The 20289-nt window shown below is 51.1% G+C and overlaps 1 protein-coding gene across 1 annotated transcript in view; it reads left to right on the top strand.

Annotated features, from left to right (window-relative positions):
* The window catches only part of HSPH1 (heat shock protein family H (Hsp110) member 1), a 735818-nt gene that overhangs the window by 471044 nt on the left and 244485 nt on the right, over window positions 1-20289 (top strand). The window contains exon 14 of the mRNA XM_078656001.1: window positions 2435-2560. Within this exon, the coding sequence (XP_078512127.1) occupies window positions 2435-2560 (126 nt within the window). The remainder of the gene's footprint in view (window positions 1-2434; window positions 2561-20289) is intronic.

Below are 20289 nucleotides of genomic sequence, written 5' to 3'. Positions count from 1 at the left end.
AGCAGTGTTGACAGCTCTCCCATGAAAAGATAAAAAAGTATTGGAGCGAGTACACAGCTCTGTTTTACCCCTGCGCTTGTTGAGATCTTTCTTGTTAGGTATTCACCAGAGCCTTGTTTGACTTACACTCATGTCTTGCTGTGCAGGAGAAATAGTTGGTTTAAAAGCAGCTGGGGGATGTTCAGCTTTTTTCATTTTTCCCACTGAAGGTTTCTGTTGACGTGGTCGAATGCAGAACTGTAGTCGATGTAGCACAGATATAGGGGTTGCTTTGCTTCGAGAGCAGCATCGATTAATAGTGAAAGAGCTAATATGTTGGTGGTAGTCCCCACACTTTTACAGAAGCCTGTTTGAGTGTATGGAATTGCTGAATCCTCTGCTGCCCACAATGTCAATTAATCAAGTAAGAGGCCCGCGAAATATTTGGTCTCGTTGTCAAGCAAGGCCACTAGCCGATAGTTTTTAGGGTTGTTTCTGTTACCCTTTTTGAAGATAGGTAAGTGATAGCGCCGCTCTGATTCCGCCACCGATTCCTGCGGTCCGGCGTCAGGATGGGCAGCAGGATTTGCCCGGGAGCGGCGGGGGCTCGGGAGCCTCTAACCTACGCGCTCATTTGGGCGCCCGCAAGCTCCTCCTCCTGTTCCCATATTTTTCTACAAACTCCTCCCAGCTCTCGATTAGGTCTGTTGTTACATTTTGAGCTTCGCTGAATGCTTGCTCAGCGTGGAGCAGAAGGTGCTGAAAAGATTTTCTGTTCTGCATTTTATCCGCCTATCATTCGCGGCTTAGACTGAACTGTGCCCCTTGGCTCGTAAGGGGTTTAGGATTGTGAAGGCCTCTATCGTGACTTCTTGAGGTAAGTGATCACTGAAATCTAGTGAGCCGGTGTGAAAGTCTCTTGCCGATTGGAACAGGTTACTAGAGAGGAAGGTGAAGTAAATTGTGGAACTGGTCATTGTGCTGTGGAACGTTGCCTCTTGGGGGGTCCCCTGTGAATCTCTTGCCGATTGGAACAGGTTACTAGAGAGGAAGGTGAAGTCAATTGTGGAACTGGTCATTGTGCTGTGGAACATTGCTGCTTGGGGGCGGTCCCATTGGAGTCTTCCGTTAAATTCTCGGAGGCCCAGTTCTTCTAGTGTCGCTATAAGATGCTGTGCAATTTTAGTGCTTCTGCCTTCAGACGTGTTATCTTGAGGATTTGATTCCCATGCAAATGGTTCCTCATCTGTGGTGGTTTCTGTGACTGGGTTGTTGAGCATGTTCAGGTTGAAGTCGCCGCTGATGATCAGACTGTTTGTTTTCGCCATGGTTAATAATTTTGTGAGCTCTTCTTTCAGCTGTTGGGCGCCTCGCTTCTTTCCTCTGGGGTGTAAGTAAAGCTTTATCAGAATGATCTCTTTTTAACCTGTTCCCAAATGGAGATTCGTAGTGCTTACATTGCATTCGGTGGATCTAGTTTGTCTGCCAGAGGCACTACTGCAAATATACTTCTTATTGAACTATATGTGGCAAGGCCTCCCTTTTTGTGACCAAATGTCGCGCTCTGTCTAAGAGGGATGAAATTCCGATTATAGCCAGGAAGTTCTGGTGGTGAGTCGGTCCATGTTTCTAGCAGTGCAATACGGTTGAATCTTTACATGTAAACGTTTAGTCCCATATCCGTGAGCTTACCTCCTAGGCCTCCTAGATGGGGGCTGTATTGGTATGAGAAAAACTGCTATATGTATATATATATATATATTGAGCTGTATATATATATATATGTTTTTCATATATAACTTTTATTATTTCGGGGGTCCCTTCACATGGGCGGGACTATTCAGTGTTTATGACTTTGATGAGGATACCCCTGAAAGAGAGCTAGGATAACAGGTAAGTAACTTATCCTTACATGTAACTAGAGTTCTCCAGTATTGGTATTTTGCATAGATTGACTTGCAACACCTCTTCCTCCCTGAGCAGGGTCCAAGAGCCTGGGTTCTCCTCATTGTTTTGCATTAGTGCTGTAGAAATATGAGTAATTTAAGACTCCGGAGTAGAGTAGCATTCAGTGCAAGCTCACCTCATTGACTGGAATTTTGATTTTTTCCAGTTTGGTGATTGTGCTTCTAAAGTGGCACTGCTTATGTTTTATTTTTCTGTGCAAGTCCCTTGTACTGCTACTTAAATGTTACAATAAGTCTCCCACCTTATCGACCGGGAATGATTAAACCATCAGTGTAAGACACTGACTCTAGAGAACTCTAGATACAGGTAAGTGACTTATTTCTTCTACTGTACACCAACAAATGAATAGCATCATTTAATAAATGTATATTTTCAGAGTCTTAAAGTCTGGGACTGTATTTCAGTCGCAAAATCCACCACACAACCCAACATTAACACTAGATTGCAAATTGTTTGACTTCATGAGATTTCAATATTATCCCAACAGGGCAAAATGATCATGCAGGACAAATTAGAAAAGGATAGAAATGATGCAAAGAATGCTGTTGAGGAATATGTGTATGATATTCGAGATAAACTTTCAGGACCATATGGAAAATTTGCTGGTGAAAAGGTATGTTTCTGTATCAATTCTTTCATCTTCCCTCCTATGCCTTTTATAGTGTACACTTTTTTATGTTAGAAGTGTGATAAATTAGATCCAAGTTACAGTATATCTGTTAAATGTATTAAACTCTATTTAAAAATTCAATTGCACATGGTGACCTACTTCTTGTGCCTCCTCTGGTTCGTGAGGATTTGGATCTTGTCAGATAGGTTTTCATATCTGTTCTCTATAACAGTATCTTCCCTTGATATTGACTTCCAGTAAGCATACAGCTCAGCCCCAAGGAACAGGAGGGTGCACGCCTAGGGGAGGGACACTTGAAGGGCAGACAGATGTATTGTTCTGTCTTGTTTCAGTTATTTTGTTCAGAGTTGTAACTGTCATGACTTGAAAGTTCAGTTTGAATATCAGTTCATACTTTGGACCTATTACTCCTGAATTTGTTATACTGTCAGTAATGCGCCGTTACCAAAGTGGGATTCTTGCACCTGGACATGTAACATAGATCAGTTTGCTTGTAATTTGCTTCTGAGCTGCTAAGATAAAAATCAATAATCATTGGTTAAAAAAAATCTTAATCTTTACTTGATAATGATGAATGCTAAAATCTCTACAAGTTCCTCTGAAACTTAACAAGAGAAAATATTTTATTTTACAGGCCTTTCTAATGACATTCTTTCTTTCTACTTTTTAAAGATGGCTTGTAAAATCTCAAAATTCACATTGCTTAGTCGGCAAGGCATAATCTATGCCTTCCATCTATTTTAAACATAAGTGGGCAGATAAAAATTACACAATCTTGCTGAAAATAAAATTGCACAGTGCTTTTTTTTTAACAGTTTTTTATCAACCGTTAGCAAAAACAATCAGTTAACAATGACCAAAAGGCATTTGCAATGTACATTCAATTACAAAAATGGTATGTTATTGACAGTATAGCATAGTAAATTGAACCCGAAGGAAGTGCTCCACAACTTTGAATGGATAATTCTGCGCATTTACCGATGACTCGAGAAAGCTTGGAGGAACAGCAGAACCCCAGAAGCACCCACCGCATACAAGACTGCCATGATAAAACACTACCAACTCATCAGAACCACAAATAAAAACGTAATCCAGGACAGAATCTTCTCCAACTTCCGCAACTCTGAGGAACTCTTCAGCAGCATACAAGAATTCACCAACCCCCCCCCAGCGAAACCTCTGACATCCCTCCCTCCTAGGACCTCTGCAACAAACTCAGATCTTACTTCCATCACAACATCAGGACTCTCTTCAACAACTTCTAATGGAAGCAAGGCACTGACACTACATCTACCACTGGTAACGCCACCTAGCCTACCATCACCGCCTAAACCCTTGTCACCACAGAAGACACTGCTAAGACCATGATGAGCATACACTCAGGAGCCCCCACCGACGCCTGCCAGCCGCACATCTTCCACAGAGCCACCTCCGCTATAGTGCCCAAACTATGACGCACCATCAACTGCACCCTCGAAACAGGCATGTTCCCCGATGACTGGAAACGTGCAGAAGTCAAACCCCTCCTCAAAAAGCCCTCCGTAGACCCGAAGGATCTCAAGAACTACAGACCCATCTCTCTCCTCCCCTTCACGCCAAAGTCACACAGACAACATCCGCACCCTCCTAAACCAAATCCACACAGCTGCCCTCATCCTACCAGACCTCTCAGCTGCCTTTGACACCGTCACCCACAGCACACTGACCACCAGACTCCACAACATTGGCATACAGAGAACTGTCCTAGACTGGATCCGCTCCTTCCCCACCGACCGAACTCAAAGAATCAGACTACCGCCCTTCCTCTCCGAACCCACAGAGATCAGCTGCGGAGTACCCCAAAGATCCTCATTCAGCCCCACGCTCTTCAACATCTACATGGCCCCCCTCGCAACCATCATAAGAAAACACGGACTCAGCATAGTATCCTACGCTTACGACACCCGGCTCATCATCTCCCTCACTAAGGAACCTGACATCACCAGACACAATTTCCAGGAGGGAATGAAAGACGTTGCATCCTGGATGAGCTGCAGCTGCCTGAAGCTCAACTCGGAAAAAACAGAAGTGCTTGTCCTCGGACCCACCCCCTCCGCATTGGACAACACTTGGTGGCCCACTGCCCTCGGCAACCCTCCCACACCTACAGACCACGCCCGCTACCTTGGCATCATACTCAACTCTTCCCTCACCATGAACCGACAGGTCAACGCCGTATCTGCCACATGCTTCAATTCCCTCTGCATCTTCTGCAAGACCTTCAAATGGATCCCCCAAGAATCTAGAAAGACAGTCACCCACACACTCATAACCAGCAGACTGGACTACAGGAACTCCCTCTATCCTGGAATCAACAAACCTCTACTCCTCAAACTCCAGACTGTCCAGAATGCTGCAGCCTGACTTGTCCTCTGCATGCCACAACAAGACCACATCACACAGCACCTACGAGACCTCCACATCTTCCTGTCGAAAAGAGTGACTTTCAAGCTGCTCACTAATGCCTATAAATCCCTCCCCAACACGGGACCCCAAAACCTGAATGAAAACATCTCCTTCTACGCACCCAAGAGAAACCTCTGCTCTTCCGACCGTGCCCGGGCCGAAGTCCCATGCATCTGCAGAGCCAGAGCGGGAGGAAAAATGTTCTCCTACATCACGGCCAAGACCTGGAACAAACTCCCCCTCAGCAGCAGACGAACCCCCACACTGCAAGCATTCAGGAAGAGCCTCAAGACCTGGCTCTTCGGATGAGATGGACCTGCTTAACTCTACAGCCCCCCCCCCCCATGTGCCTTGAGAACCTCACGGTTGAGTAGTGCACTTCACAAATACCTGATTGATTGATTAAACAGCAAGATGCCACATCAGGTACGAATCCAAGTATAAAGGCTGAAAGCGGCAGGCACACACCATTGTCTACCAGAGCCTTCAAGAGCATTGTACTCCTCCTTGTACAGATAGCTGAACGGAGATGCTGACTTAGCGACAACATCACAGACTTATCTTACAGTGAATTAGGGCAGGGTGTGCCATTGGATGCAACTTGTGAGGTAGTGTTGTGCTCATTGCCCATAGTTAGGGTTGTATCTGTACGAAGGAGAACGGAGGTGAAAGGCTCCCAGATATCTTGGGGATGAACGTTTGGAGTCATCAAGTTCCAATAAGTCGAAAGTTGTTCATGGCAATAAACTATGTCCTTGATCCAATCTTTAATTTTAGAGGGCCGCGACCTACCCCAGTGAATGGTAATTCTGTGCTGCGCAAGGAGGAGTATCAGAGCGACCAGCTTACGGAACTCAAGTGGCACCTTCTTCACGTAGCCCAACAGACCAGTGAGAGGGGAATAGTCACACCAATGATCGTAGCTATCATACGAAAGACCTCGGTCCAAAACACTGAGACTGCTGGGCAGTGCCATGCCAAATACATCAAATCTGAGTGAGGTGCATGACAGCGCTGGCAGTCGGAGTCAGGAGAAAGTACCATCCTCTACAGCTGTGTTGGAGTGTGTTAAAGTCAGTGGAGAAACTTGAAATAAATAAGACCGAGACGCAAGTTCGGGGATAACATTTGTACTGTTTCAATCACGCCCCTAGGCAGTGTGTAACAGGAAAAGGGCCGTGGAGAGCTGCCACAGGGAGGCTCTGTCTAATTTGACTGCGACATGATGTTGGAATGGCGTGGGCTGATTCGAGTAATGTAAAAAGTGGGCCTGAGTGCACAGTGCATACAGCTGCAGATCTAGGCCTCCCAGCCCACCTTGTGATTGTGGTAGAGTGAATAGTTCGTAAGATGCGCGGGGTTGGTGGCCCGCCCATACCAGTGATATCAGGTTTGACTCCAGCATTAGAAAAAACTGGTGGAATGGGGAATTAGGACCTGGATGAAAAATAGAGAAACCTGGGTAACACATTCATTTTTGCGCTGGCGATGCGGCCTGCTATTGCTAAAGGTAATCTAGACCTAATCAGGATGCAGCACTCTAACCAGTCCATGGCCCGGCCGTAGTTGGTCTGCCTAAGCTCTTCCGGGTCTCTACTGGTCTCGATGCCTAAATATTTATTTGAGCTGGATGCCCATTGCAGTGAGTATTCAGTAGAAAAGGTAGTGGTTGTATTGGTTAAAGGAAAAAGCACAGATTTAGATCAGTTCACCTGGACACACGAGTGGCTGCCAAATCTTATGACTTCACGGACTAATAGTGCTAACGTGGCCTGGAGGCCCTTCATAAAGAGGGTTAAATCGTCAGCCTATAAAGAGACACCAAGGCACCGAGATGTGAAGCCCAGACCTCTGGCCACATGATGTTGGCGAAGGCGTGCCACTAGGTGTTCCATCGCAATGGCGAATACCAAAGGGGATAGCAGGCATCTCTCTCTAGTGCCTCTCGTGACTGGGAATGGGTCCGAGATAAGCCCATTAAGACAAATTCGTACAGTGGGCAGGGTGTATAGGAGCTGAATCTGCGCTACGAATCTGGTGCCGAGTCCCAGCCTCCGTACCAATGGAAAGAGATATGCCACTCAAGCATGTTAACCGCTTTTGTAGCGTCTAATAGGGCAGCAGAAAACTATGGAAGCAGGTAAGGTAGTAGCACAAAGAGTGCGCAAGTTGTGGGAGGTTGATCTGCCGGGAATAAAGCCGGATTGGTCAGGGCGCACCATTATGGGCAATAGCAATTGCAGACAGTTTGCTGACACCTTAGCGTACATTTTAATGTTGGTGTTTATTAAAGAGAAAGGGCGATATGATTTGCATTGGTTCACTGGTTTATTAGGTTTAAGGAGACTGATTATCACAGCCTCACGTAGGGATTGGGGGAGGCAGCCAGATGTCAGAAGTTTGGGGGCTTAAAGGTGCGAATATTCCATGTAGAAGGTTGCACGCAGCCCCTCGGCCTCATCGGGGAGAAGGTTTGATATTGCCTGATACATTTCTTTGATGGCAATGGGTGAGTCTAGAAATTTCTGCTGGGCATCTGATAGCCAGATCAGTTGTATCAAATATAGATATGCCTGGAGGCAGGTGGTGTCCGCTATCTGAGCAGTAGAGTATAGACAGTTAAAAAAAGTTGCCATTGTATTAAGTTAATTGGTAGGAGAGGAGCTTGTGCCGTCTTTCAAAGTCTAGAGCTCAGAAATGTGGGTCGATGCATTTGGTTTACGGAGCATTTGAGCCTAGGTTCTGCCTAGGCGGTCGCCTTCAGTATAACTGCGAGCATAGGACTGTTTACCCAGATAACGATTCTCACGTAAAGCTTCATCCTGGTACTCTGACAACTTGTGCCGGATACCAGCCATCGTGACCAGATTCGTGGTATGATTGAAGTTTGATTCCAATGCTGAGATTCCAGCATCTAATCTAGCAAGCGTGCCACGGATGTCTATGAGGATACCATTCTGTTTTGAGATGCACATGTCCCATATGAATGCTTTAAACATGTCCCATAGTACTGAAGGTGAGTCGACTGAGTGGTGTTCAGGTCAAAATACTCAGATTTGGCTGTTCGGATCTCCTCCTTAAACACTGCATTGAGGAGTGCGCCCGGAGGTAGATGCCAGGAAAAAGCATGAGGTAGAGGAAGGGGCAATTGAATAGTTAAATGCACTGGGGAGTGGTCAGAAAGGGTGTGAGGTAAGTGGCAGACAATTCCCACTGTAGTACGTCTGGTTGTTAACCAGTAGGCTATTCTAGACCATGCCCTATGATGCGTCGAAAGGCAGGTGGCTTCACAAGCCTCATGATGTGTAGATCGCCAGATGTCAGAGAGGTGATTGTCAGATATCAGTGTGTGGAGGGTTTGGCCCATTTGAGGGTGCTGGTAACGGGAACTACCAGCTCTGTTAAGTGTGTCATCCAGTGGGACATTAAAGTCGCCCCCCCCCCCAAAAAGCACTGTCCGAGTGCCTTTGTCTGCGATTAGATGTCAAATCTTGGCAAAGAAGTCAGGGTCAAACAAATTGGGCCCATATATAGCAGCTAGCGTAATGAGGTGATCTGAAAGAAACAGTTAGTTATAGATTCCTTACCATAGAATTACCCCCAGGCGTCAGACTGGATCCGGAAAAGTTTTCATCAGCAGTATCCCTGCGCGTCGAAAGGTGCGTCGGTCAGCTTGGCGTTCGTCGATCGCGTCCTGGTCGCTGGGATGACGCCGCGGTAGCTACTTAGACGCCACCCTCGCACCCTGATGTCAGTTCTTTATTTTTACGCACCAGCCAGCGCAGATTCATAGAGAGCGGTACCTCAAGTAACTTTTGTCGACACTGTTTTCGAGTCTTCGACTCCTGAGCGACCTCTGACCCTGCTTGCAGGCAGGTCGCTCCCCACGCCACCACACGGCTGCCAGCTGCCTCGTACCTGCTCCCTGCCGCACGCCTGTTTTCCCACCGTTTCCCGCTGCTTCCCACTGCTGCGTCCCTGCAGCCCCGCCCCCCTGCTCCCCATTGGCCACCCCGCTCCCGCTTCCTAGCTGCTCCTCCCTCCCTATCCCTCTCTTAAGGAGGCCGCGCAGTAGCGTATGAGCGACCTCTGACCCTGCTCGCAGGCAGGTCGCTCCCCACGCCACCACACGGCCGCCAGCTGCCTCGTACCTGCTCCCTGCCCCCGGCCTGTATTCCCACCGTTTCCCCCCGCTGCGTCCCTGCGGCCCCGCCCCCTTTTACCCATTGGCCACCCCGTTCCTGCCTCCCAGCTGCTCCTCCCTCCCTATCCCCCTCGTAAGGAGGCCACGCAGTGGCGTAGGAGCGACCTCTGACCCTGCTCACAGGCAGGTCGCTCCCCATGCCACCACACGGCTGCCAGCTGCCTCGTACCTGCTCCTTGCCGCCCACCTGTTTTCCCGCTGTTTCCCGCTCCTTCCCGTCGCGTCCCCGCACCCCTGCTCCCCATTGGCCACCCCGCTCCCGCCTCCCAGCTGCTCCTCCCTCCCTTTCCCCCTCTTATGGAGCAGCAGACGCGCGCAGTGGCCACGCTGCTGGCGCGCCAAAGGCAAGCTGGACCCCGCAAACACCACAACACCAGACTCCGCTACAACGCCAGCACCCTCCATGCACTCAACGCCGGCCGAAACCACACCTGCTTCCAAGCCGCTCCGAAACGGACTCACGGACCTTTCTCCTGCCACACCTGCAGCTTCACCTGCGACAGAGCCACCAAACCTCCAAGGACTGGACCCAATCACCTCCGCTGCATACTCCTCAACACCCGCTCCACACGCAAACACGCCGTCGAGCTCTGGGATCTGCTCGACACCTCTGTCCCAGACGTGGCCTTCCTGACCGAGACCTGGTGGAACGACTCCTCGGCGCCCGACATCGCCATAGCCCTCCCGGACGGCTACAAGATCACCCGCAGGGATCGAGCCGACGGAATCGGAGGAGGAAAAGCCATCATCCACAAGTCCACCCTCAAGATCGCCACCCACGCAGACGACACCCTCATCACCGCTGAACAGCTGCACTTCTGGATCCACACCGACCCCAACACCACCCTCAGAGGACCACTCATCTACAGACCCCCGGGACCCCGATCACAATTCAGCGACTCCATCGCCGACCTCGCCAGCACCCACGCACTCGCCTCCACGAGCTACATCCTCCTCGGGGACCTGAATTTCCACCTCGAGAACAACAACAACACCAACTCCGCCACCCTGATCGACCACCTCGCCAACCTCGTCACTGCACCCACCCACGCCGCTGGCCACGCGCTGGACCCCGTCTTCTTCACAAGCACCCACGTCCCCTTCGACCACACCACCGAACTCCACTGGACCGACCACCGCTGCATCCATTTCACCTTCAATAAACCAACCACGCACCACCGCACCCAACAGCTACATCGCCGCTGCAGGAGCAAAGTCACCGAAGACCAGCTGATCACCACCCTCGCCCAAACCCACCCACCCACCGACCACACCAACCCAGTCACAGCAGCCCGCAACCTCAGACAGTGGATCGACGACTGCGTCAACACCCTCGCCCCACTCAAGAAACCCTCCAACAACCACACCAGCAAGAGAGCCACCTGGTTCACCAACGAGCTGAAGACCTTCAAACGTGCATGCCGGAAACTGGAGAAGATATGGCTCCACGAACGCACTCTGGACAACCACGCAGCCCACAAGGGCGCCGCCCGCAGACATCACCACCTCGTCAAATTAGCCAAGAGATCTTCGTTCAAAGACCGCCTAGATAACAACGCACACAACAGCAAAGAGCTTTTCAGCATCGTAAAGGAACTCTCCCACCCCAGCGCCAACGACATACCGTCCTCACAAGAACTGTGCAACTCACTGGCCATCTTCTTCCACTGCAAGATCGCTGACATCCATGACAGCTTCAACACCATGACCACCCTGACTACTCCAGACCCCACCTCCCCTGTGAACACCACCAGCGCCAACCGCCTGACCTCCTGGTCCAACGTCAACGACGACGAGACCCACAAGGTCATGAACTCCATCCACTCAGTATCTCCGTCAGACCCGTGCCCACACCACATATTCAACAAAGCAAATGCTGCCATCGCATCCCAACTACGGAAGGTCATCAACATCTCCTTCGAAACAGCGACATTCCTGGAAAGCTGGAAACACGCCCTCCTCAGGAAGCCCAAGGCGGACCTCAATAACTTCCGGCCCATCTCCCTGCTCCCGTTCCCGGCGAAGGTCATCGAGAAAATCGTCAACTTGTAACTTGCCCGCCACCTGTAAGACAACATGTTGGACCCGTCCCAGGCCGGGTTCAGACGAAACCACAGCACCGAGACAGCCCTCATCGCCGCCACAGACGGCATCAGGCGCCAACTAGACAACGGCAAAACATCAGCCCTCATCCTCCTGGACCTGTCAGCCGCCTTCGACAGGGTCTGCCATCGCACGCTAAAGACACGCCTCCTAGAAGCCGGAATCCTAGAGAAGGCCCTTGACTGGACCACGTCCTTCCTCTCCGGCAGAACCCAGAGTGTCCGCCCTTCCGATCCGAGGCCACCGACATCATCTGCGTCGTCCCCCAGGGCTCATCCCTCAGCCCGATGCTGTTCACATGACCTCAATATCATCTCCTACGCTAACGACACCCAGCTCATCCTCTCCCACGCCAAGGACCCGCACACCGCCAAAACCAACCTCAACGAGGGAATAAAGGCCATCGCCGACTGGATGAGGAACAGCCGTCTGAAGCTGAACTCGGACAAGACGGAGGTACTCATACTCGGACCCACCCCCTCAACCTGGGACGACTCCTGGTGGCCAACCACACTGGGAACAGCACAGACACCCACCGACCATGCACGCAACCTAGGATTCATCATCAACTCCTCCCTCTCCATGTCTAAACAGGTCAACGCTGTCTCCTCCTCCTGCTACAACACCCTCGGCATGCTCTGCAGGATCTACAAGTGGATCCTGACCGAAACAAGAAGAACGGTGACACAGGCCCTCGTCAGCAGCAGACTGGACTACGGCAAAACACTCTTCGCAGGAATCCCAGCCAAACACCTACGACGACTACAATACATCCAAAACGCCTCCGCCCGACTGAGCGTCAACGTCCCCCGCCGCAGCCACATCACCCCCCACCTGAGAGACCTACACTGGCTCCCCGTCGACAAGAGGATCACCTTCAAGCTCATCACCCACGCACACAAAGCACTCCACAACGCCGGACCAGACTACCTGAACAGCAGACTCAGCTTCTACACCCCCACCCGCCAGCTCAGCTCCGCCAGACAAGCCCTCGCCGCTGTTCCCCGCATCCAACGAACAACCTCCGGCGGCAGATCCTTCTCCTACCTCACCGCCAAGACCTGGAACACCCTCCCTACCCACCTACGGCAGACCCAAGACCTACTCGCCTTCAGAAGACTCTTCAAGACCTGGCTCTTCGAGCAGTAGCGGCGCCTCCTCCCCTCAGCGCCTTGAGACCCTCATGGGTAAGTAGCGTGCCTTACAAGTACTCTGATTGATTGATTGATTGATTGACTGGTGCACGTCAGGGATACCCGGCTTCAAAGTTTGCGGTTCCTGTTCTGCCTGTAGCGCGACCACGACCAAAAGTTGTGTTCTGACTGCCGTACCATGAATCCGTAGTCTTTGTGGGAGCGGTCCAGAAAGCTTCTTGAGGCCCAGCAGTCGGCTCCGTGCCGATCGAGGTCCCGGTCTTGTGGGAGGTCGAGGGACCGGTCGCGGAGCCATCATAATCATTCTTCTTCCAAGTCTTCGCACTCGGGTCAGGTAAGTCGAAGCACAAGAAGTCGAAGAAGCATCGTCCCTCTTAGTCTTCTCCCCGTCCGTCGACCGACGTGTATGTATGTATGTATTGCGATTTATATAGCGCACGTATCACCCGAAGGCATCAAGGCGCTTGCTTTGGGAACCCGTCCTGGCTTTTCCCTGTGAGATAACCCCTACTGGGTATCCCCAGGGTGAAAGCCAGGCATCCCGCCGCGGGTGGGCCGCCGTAGTGGAGATTAAGCAACTATTGCCCAGAGTTGCAGCGTAGGACCCCATGATTAGAATAGGCACCGAGGCGAGAATTATCGAGTCCGTGGACATTTTGGGCTCAGTACCCTGCCGCGTCGGGAATTGAACCCTGGTCCCGGGCCAGACCTCTGCATCAGGGTCTGCCGCTCTAATCAGTGAGCCACACTCCCCCACTCTTATGGCCATGACCTTTGATGGCCGTCGTCTATTCAGCGATAGAGCAGACAACACGCTGGTGCGCTTTAAGGACTCTCGGGCTATGGCCAGGTCCTTGAGCATCTCTACCACCCGCTCTGCGCAGTCTGCTTTTGCCCCTTTGGTGGCTCTGGAAGTGATGCGCGGCCGGGGACTTGGGAAACAACGCAGTGGTTCTGGGGGCCAGCAGGCAGGCCAGTCCACCAGCCCCCTCTGCCGCAGCCTCCAAACCCTCCTAGTCCGATCTTTCAGGGCCACCAATTGCCAATGGGCGGCAGGGTTCGCCATCACCTCCCCCACTGGTGCACCATCATGTCGGACAGGTGGGTTTTGTAAATAGTCCGAAGGGGCTACTCCCTTTCCTTCAAGACTACCCCTCCATCCATGCCACCTCAGTACCGTCGCATGTCGGAGGATCATCTGGCCCTTCTCCAACAGGAAGTTTTGGCACTTTTGACCAAGGGTGCCATCGAGCGAGTTCCTGTCCCAGAAGTAGGTCGTGGTTTCTATACCCACTACTTTCTGGTGCCCTAGCAGGACAAGAGCCTGCGTCCTATCTTGGATCTCAGGAACTTTAAGAGTTTGAGTTTGAGTTTAAAATATTTATAAAAGCGCACTTTCACCAGCGGTTTCATGGCGCTGCAACAAACAAATCCCTAGGGGGGAAAACAGAAAATAACTAAAGGAGAACTGGAACAGAACAGGGACCAACCTAGTTAAAAAGATTGAGCGAATAAATGGGCTTTAAGTTTCTTGCGGAATTGAGGGTAATGGGTCAGAGATCTAAGCTCTAGAGGCAGGGAATTCCACATAACTGGGGCAAGGGTCGCGAACTTCGATCCTCCCCATTTCTTCCTCCGAAAACGGGAGGTTGATAACAAGGATTGTGTGGATGATCGTAAATCCCTGGTAGGAACATAGGGAACGATCTCTGATGTGATGAAGGCCGGAGCCGCGCCCAGTCGAGCTTGGAAGGTGATGGAAGCTAGCTTGAACTGGACGCGTTCACGGATAGGGAGCCAGTGCAGGGATTTAAGAAGGGGTGTAACATGGTGAGATTTCGGGAGTTTGAACACCAGCCGTGCCGCCTGGTTCTGGATCAGTTGTAAGCGCTTTAGGCAGTATGCAGGAATACCTGCATACAGGGCGTTACCATAGTCCAGGCGGGAGATGACCATCGCCAAGATGATCAGTTTTAAGGCATCAAAAGAGAAAAAACGGGATACCTTGCGGATGGTGCGTAGTGACAGAAAGCAAGAGGAGACCACAGAACTAACCTGGGAGTGGAGAGTGAGCTGGGAGTTCAGTTTAATACCTAGGGTTTTTACCGAGGTAGAAGGGGTCGGAGGGGAGCCTAAGGAAGGGGGCCAGAAAAGAGAAGACCAGGGACTGGAGCAACCACCTGTCAACACCAACTCAGTTTTATCCGGGTTGAGCTTCAGGTGGTTGTGACTCATCCAGTCCCGGATAAAAATCATAATAGACTGAAAGTTTGAAATGGAAGCAGAGGAAGAAGACAGATTGAAAACAAGTTGGAGGTCATCCGCATAGTTGTACACGTTGACCTCCATCTGCTGTAACGAAAAAATAAGGGGGGCGATGTAGAGGTTAAATAAAAGAGGTGAGAGGGAGGAGCCTTGGGGGACCCCGCACTGAACTATCCGGAAGTCCGCGGAAAAATCACCCAGGCGAACAGCCTGGGTGCGGTCCCTCAGGAAGGAGGACAGCCACAGCAGGGCGGTGCCCCCGATCCCCGCCGCCCCGACACGGGAAAGTAAGATGGTATGGTCAACCGTGTAAAAGGCGGCTGAGAGATCGAGGAGAACCAAGGCCTGGGGCTGGTTGGTATCCATTCCCTCCCTGAGGTTGTCAAGGACAGAGAGAACTACGGACTCCGTAGAGTGTGCGGGCGGAAGCCGGCCTGGTGGGAAGCCAAAGCCCCATGTTCCTCAATAAAGGTGCTCAAAGACTTGGTGACATGGCGTTCGAGCACCTTAGCCAGGAATGGTAGGAGAGAGATGGGGCGATAATTGGCAGGGACCGAGGGGTCTGCGCCAGGCTTCTTTAGAATGGGGACAATGACAGCTGTCTTCAGTGAGTTGGGTACAACTCCCTGGGAAAGAGAGCTGTTAAGGAAGTGGAGGGGGGGATCTGGACAGGTTGTGTAAATATGACGAAGAATGTGCGCAGGGCAAACATCCAATGGGGACCCAGATTTGACCAGGGGGATAATCGAGGTCAAAGATTCTTTAGTAAGGAGGGGAAGGGCATCGAGTTGTCCCTTAGATGGTGGGCGCTGAGGGTCAAAAAAAGTCGGGGAACGTGGGGGGATGTTGGCTTTAATAATTGCAATCTTCTTGATAAAAAAATTGTTTAGGGAATAACAAAGGTCCTGGGAGGGGGAGGGCTTAAGAGATGTCCTGTCAGAGAAAGCCAAGCTATGGACTATCGAGAAGATTTCCCGCGGCCGATTCTCAGCTGTGAGGATTTTAGAGGAGAAATAAGCTGTTTTAGCCTCCAGAATGGCCTTTTTATATTGGGCCAAAAGAGTGGTAAACTCAGATTTGAGTATGGGGCAATATTTCCTCCTCCACGCACGCTCTGCTCGGCGCACCGCCAGTTTGGTGGTCTTAAGATCATTAGTGAACCACAAGTTGGCATCCTTCTCTCGCTTTGATGTTACCCGCTTCAGCGGGCGATGGAATCACAGCCTGAGAGGAGCCAGCGATTAATAGCCGAGGCCTGAGAAAGAGTGGGAAGGCCTTGTAGGGTAGGATAGGAGGAAATTAACCGTTCAGATAAATTCTCCGGATCCACTCGGCTCCATGAGCGGACCCAAACATTCTTTGGGAGCGGAGGTCTAACAGGAGAATTAATGGGAAGGGTGAACGAGATCAAGTGATGGTCAGACCAGGTGCAGGGTAAGATGGACAGGGAGCCTACCGGACAATTCAGGGACCAGATCTGATCTAAGATGTGTCCTTTGACATGAGTGGGAGAATGAACATGTGATACAAAATTAAGAGATTGAAGCATGTCTGAAAACTGTTTAGAAGATGAACATTCCGCAGGGTCTGAGGGCCAGAAGTTAAAGTCTCCCAATAGTAGGATGGAAGAATTATTAACCGTAAGTGTAGCGAGTATCTCTTGAAAATCGGAAAGAAAAAGTAAAGGTGACTGGGGAGGCCGGTATGTGAGGAAACAGGTGAGAGGGGGAGTGGTCGATGTGGTACGGATGGCAAGGTACTCTGTAGTAGCGATATCTGGCAGGGATAAAAGTTGGAAGGGGAGATCGGTCCGGGTAATGACCGCCACGCCGCCCCCGGTCCTACCGGTAGAACGGTCTGCTCGTAAAGCATAATATGGAGCAGGAAGAGTGGCCAGAAGAGTAGGGAGAGAGTCGTCAGTAAACCAAGTCTCGGTTAAAAAGAGAAGATCAAGTGCGTAGAAATCCAACAGCACCGACAGTTCATGAGAATGGGCCACTGCTGACCGGGTATTAAGGTAGTAGGCCGAGAGGGTCCTAGGAGCGCCTGGGCTGATTTCCCCTCTGGAGAACTGGAGGGGAGTGGGGGGAGCGGAAGGAAGGGAAGGGGAGGAAATAGGGGTCAGGTCATGTAAAGATATGATGGAACGAGTAGAGGCGGGCAAAGGCCACGGGCCATGAAGAGTACGGAGTTGGGAGGAAGTGTAAGTAATGATTTGGGCAGAGTGACATGCCCCAGGCCCCAGTCGGTCGCGGACGGGCGCAGACGGGCTTGTCTTAGGTGCGCCTTTGGCGCTTCTTCCGGAAGGAGAAGTTCAAAATGTTGATGCTAGCTCAGCTCCTGCCTGTCCTCGACCATGGAGACTGGATGGTAGCGTTGGACTTGCAGGATGCTTACTTTCACATCCCCGTCCTGCCGGTCCACCCGCTTTACCTACGATTCACGGTAGGCCACAAGCACTTTCAGTTTACCGTGCTCCCCTTTGGCCTTACCAGTGCCCTTCGGGTGTTCACGAAAGTGATGGCGGTGGTTACAGCTCATCTGCGCAGATCACGGGTTCCAGTCTTCCCCAATCTCTAGGACTGGCTGTTGAAGGCGGGCTCGCCCCAGGCTGTCGTCTCCCACCTCTAGACTACTGCTGACCTCCTGCATTCGCTGGAGTTGTCCATCAACGTGCCAAAGTCACACCTGACTCCCTCTCAGAAGCTCCTCTTCATTGGAGTGGTTCTGGACACGACGCAGGTTCGGGTCTATCCTCCCGAACAGCGCGTCCGGGATATTCGGGCAATGATTCCGATCTTTCAGCCTCTGTCCTGGGTCAGGATGACCCTCCGGCTACTGGACCTGATGGCCTCCTGCAGGTGGACCATACCAAATGGCAAATGCAGGCTCCGCAGTGGGACCTTAATTTCCAGTGGGTACAACATCAGGGAAACCTGTCCGATTGCGTCCAGATCTCAGAGGGCACTGCACACCAATTGCAGTGGTGGCTAACAAACCAGGATGGGGTCGACGGCAGATCCCTCTGCCTTCCCCAACCAGAGTTCACAGTGGTGACCGACGCATCACTTCTGGGATAGGAAGGCGGAGATCAGAGGCCTCTGGCGGGCTCCACATTAACCTTCTGGAGCTTCGGGTGATTCGTCTTGCACTCAAAGCATTCCTTCCCTCTGTCCGGGAAAGAGTAGTGTAGGGGTTCACGGACAAAACCACCACCATGTGGTACTGCAACAAACAAGGTGGGGTGGGGTCGCAGACCTTACGTGAAGAGGCCCTCCGCCTCTAAACACCGCTGGAACATCAGGGTGTATCACTGGTGGTTCAACACCTGGCAGGTTCCCTGAACGCAAGGGTGGACAAACGCAGGTGCATGATGGATCACAAATGGCGTCTTCACTCGGATGTGGTGCAAGGTCTCTTTCAAAAGTGGGGAGATCCTTGGTTAGATCTATTCGCCACGAAGAGAATGCACAATGTCAGCAATTCTGCACATTGGAATTTCCAAGGTGGCACTCGCTAGGCGACAATTTTTATCGCGAGTGGAGTTGCCGTCTTCTATATGCTCTTCCGCCTATACCACTTCTGCCCAGAGTGCTGAAGAAGATCAGGCGCGACCAGGCCCAAGTCATTTTTGTGGCTCCGGATTAGGCATGAAGAGTCTGGTATCACGAGCTGCTACATATGGCCATCGATCCCCGATCAGACTACCTCTTCGGAGGATCTTCTGTGACATCAGCAGGGGACGGTCCTCCACCCGAACCTGTCCAGCCTCCACCTCCTTGCATGGAGATTAAGCGGTGGCAGTTGACGTTGTTTGATCTGCCTCCCGAAGGCTGTGATATTATCTTGGCAGCCAGGCGTCCCTCCTCTAAGACGGTATACGCCTGTAGATGGAACACATTTGTCGCATGGTGCGCAGCAAAGGCTGTGGATCCCCTTTCTGCCTCTCTTTCTGAGGTTCTCTTGTTCCTCGTTTCTTTGGCCCAGCAGGGCTCTGCCCTCGGCACTCTAAAGGGCTACCTCTCGGCCTTTCAGCCTTTCTCAGGCTTCCTGATCAGCCTTCTCTTTCCAAGTCCCCTGTTGTAAATCGCTTCCTTGAGGGCATTACTCCTCTTTTTCCTCCTGTTCCCTTCGTAATGCCCCAGTGGGACTTGAATTTGGTTTTTACATATCTTATGTGCGCTCCCTTTGAGCCGCTACATAACTGTCCTCGAACGCTTCTGACTTTACAAACTGCCTTTCTGGTGGCCATCACCTCTGTGCGCAGTGTGAGTGAGCTCCAAGAACTTTCTTCTAAACCTCCTTTTCTGGCTGTTCATCTGGACATGGTTGTCTTACGAACTCATCCATCCTTCCTTCCCAAAGTTGTTACTTCTTTCCACATTGGACAGACCATCACTTTGCCCACCTTCTTCCCGCCTCCTTCCAAAGAAGAAGAGAGGCTCCACCTTCTGAATCCAAGACGTGCGCTTTCATTTTATTTGGATTGCACAAAGCAATTCCAGGTGAATGACCAGCTCTTTGTTGGCTACGTGGGTGCTAAAAAAGGTTAGGTTGTGCACAAACTGACCATCCCTCGATGGGTCGTTATGTGCATTAAAGCTTGCTATTCCTTGGCAAAGAAGGAGCCTCCAGTGAGGCTACGCGCCTATTCCACCAGGGCGACAACACCTACCACTGCTTTGGGATGTGGCGTCCCCCCTCAATGACACCTGTCAGGCAGCTACATGGGCAGCATTGCACATGTTCACAAAACACTACTGCCTGGACAGCCAAGTCTGGAGAGATGGCTTCTTTGGCCGTTCTGTTCTCCAGGACTTTCTAGTGTGAACTTGATTTGCAGACCCACCTACGGGGTTGGTATTGCTGGAGTATCTATTCTAAGGTAGGGAATCTATAACTAACTGTTTCTTTTAGATGAAAAAATTACTTACCTCTGGTAACGATGTTTCTGTAAAAAAGTATAGGTTAGTTATAGATTCCTTACCCTAGAATTACCCCCAGGCGTCAGACTGGATCTCGAAAACTTTTCATCAACAGTACCATTGCGCGTCAGGGGGCCAGCTGGCGGGTCAGTCCACCTCCACCCCCGCAGCACCCGCTTCAAAGCCTTCCTAGTACGATCTTTTAGGCCCATCAGACGCCAGTGGGTGGATCAATACACATCATCTCCACCACTGGCGCAACATCACTTCAGACAAGTGGCTGCTGCAAATTGTCGAAGGGGCTACTCCCTCCCCTTCGAGACAACCCTTCCAGCCATGCACCCTCAGTACTGTCCACATGTCAGGGTATCACTTGGCGCTTCTCCCGCATCTAGCGCGTTCCGACCCCAAAAGTCAGTTGTGGTTGTTATTCCCACAACTTTCTCGTTGCAAAGAAGGACAAGGGCCTGCGTCCTATCTTAAACCTTCGTGACGCCAATCGCTTCCTCCGAAAGGAGAAGTTCAAGATGATCACACTTGCTCAGGTCTTGTCTTCCCTAGACCCGAAAGACTGGATGGTGACGTTGGACTTGCAGGATGCCTATTTCCATATTC

The sequence above is a fragment of the Lissotriton helveticus genome, chromosome 8, assembly GCF_964261635.1.
Source record: "Lissotriton helveticus chromosome 8, aLisHel1.1, whole genome shotgun sequence".
NCBI classification, from domain to species: Eukaryota; Metazoa; Chordata; class Amphibia; order Caudata; family Salamandridae; genus Lissotriton; species Lissotriton helveticus.
The sequence above is the reverse complement of the archived record's forward strand: the minus strand, read 5'-3'. Positions and strand labels throughout refer to the sequence as shown.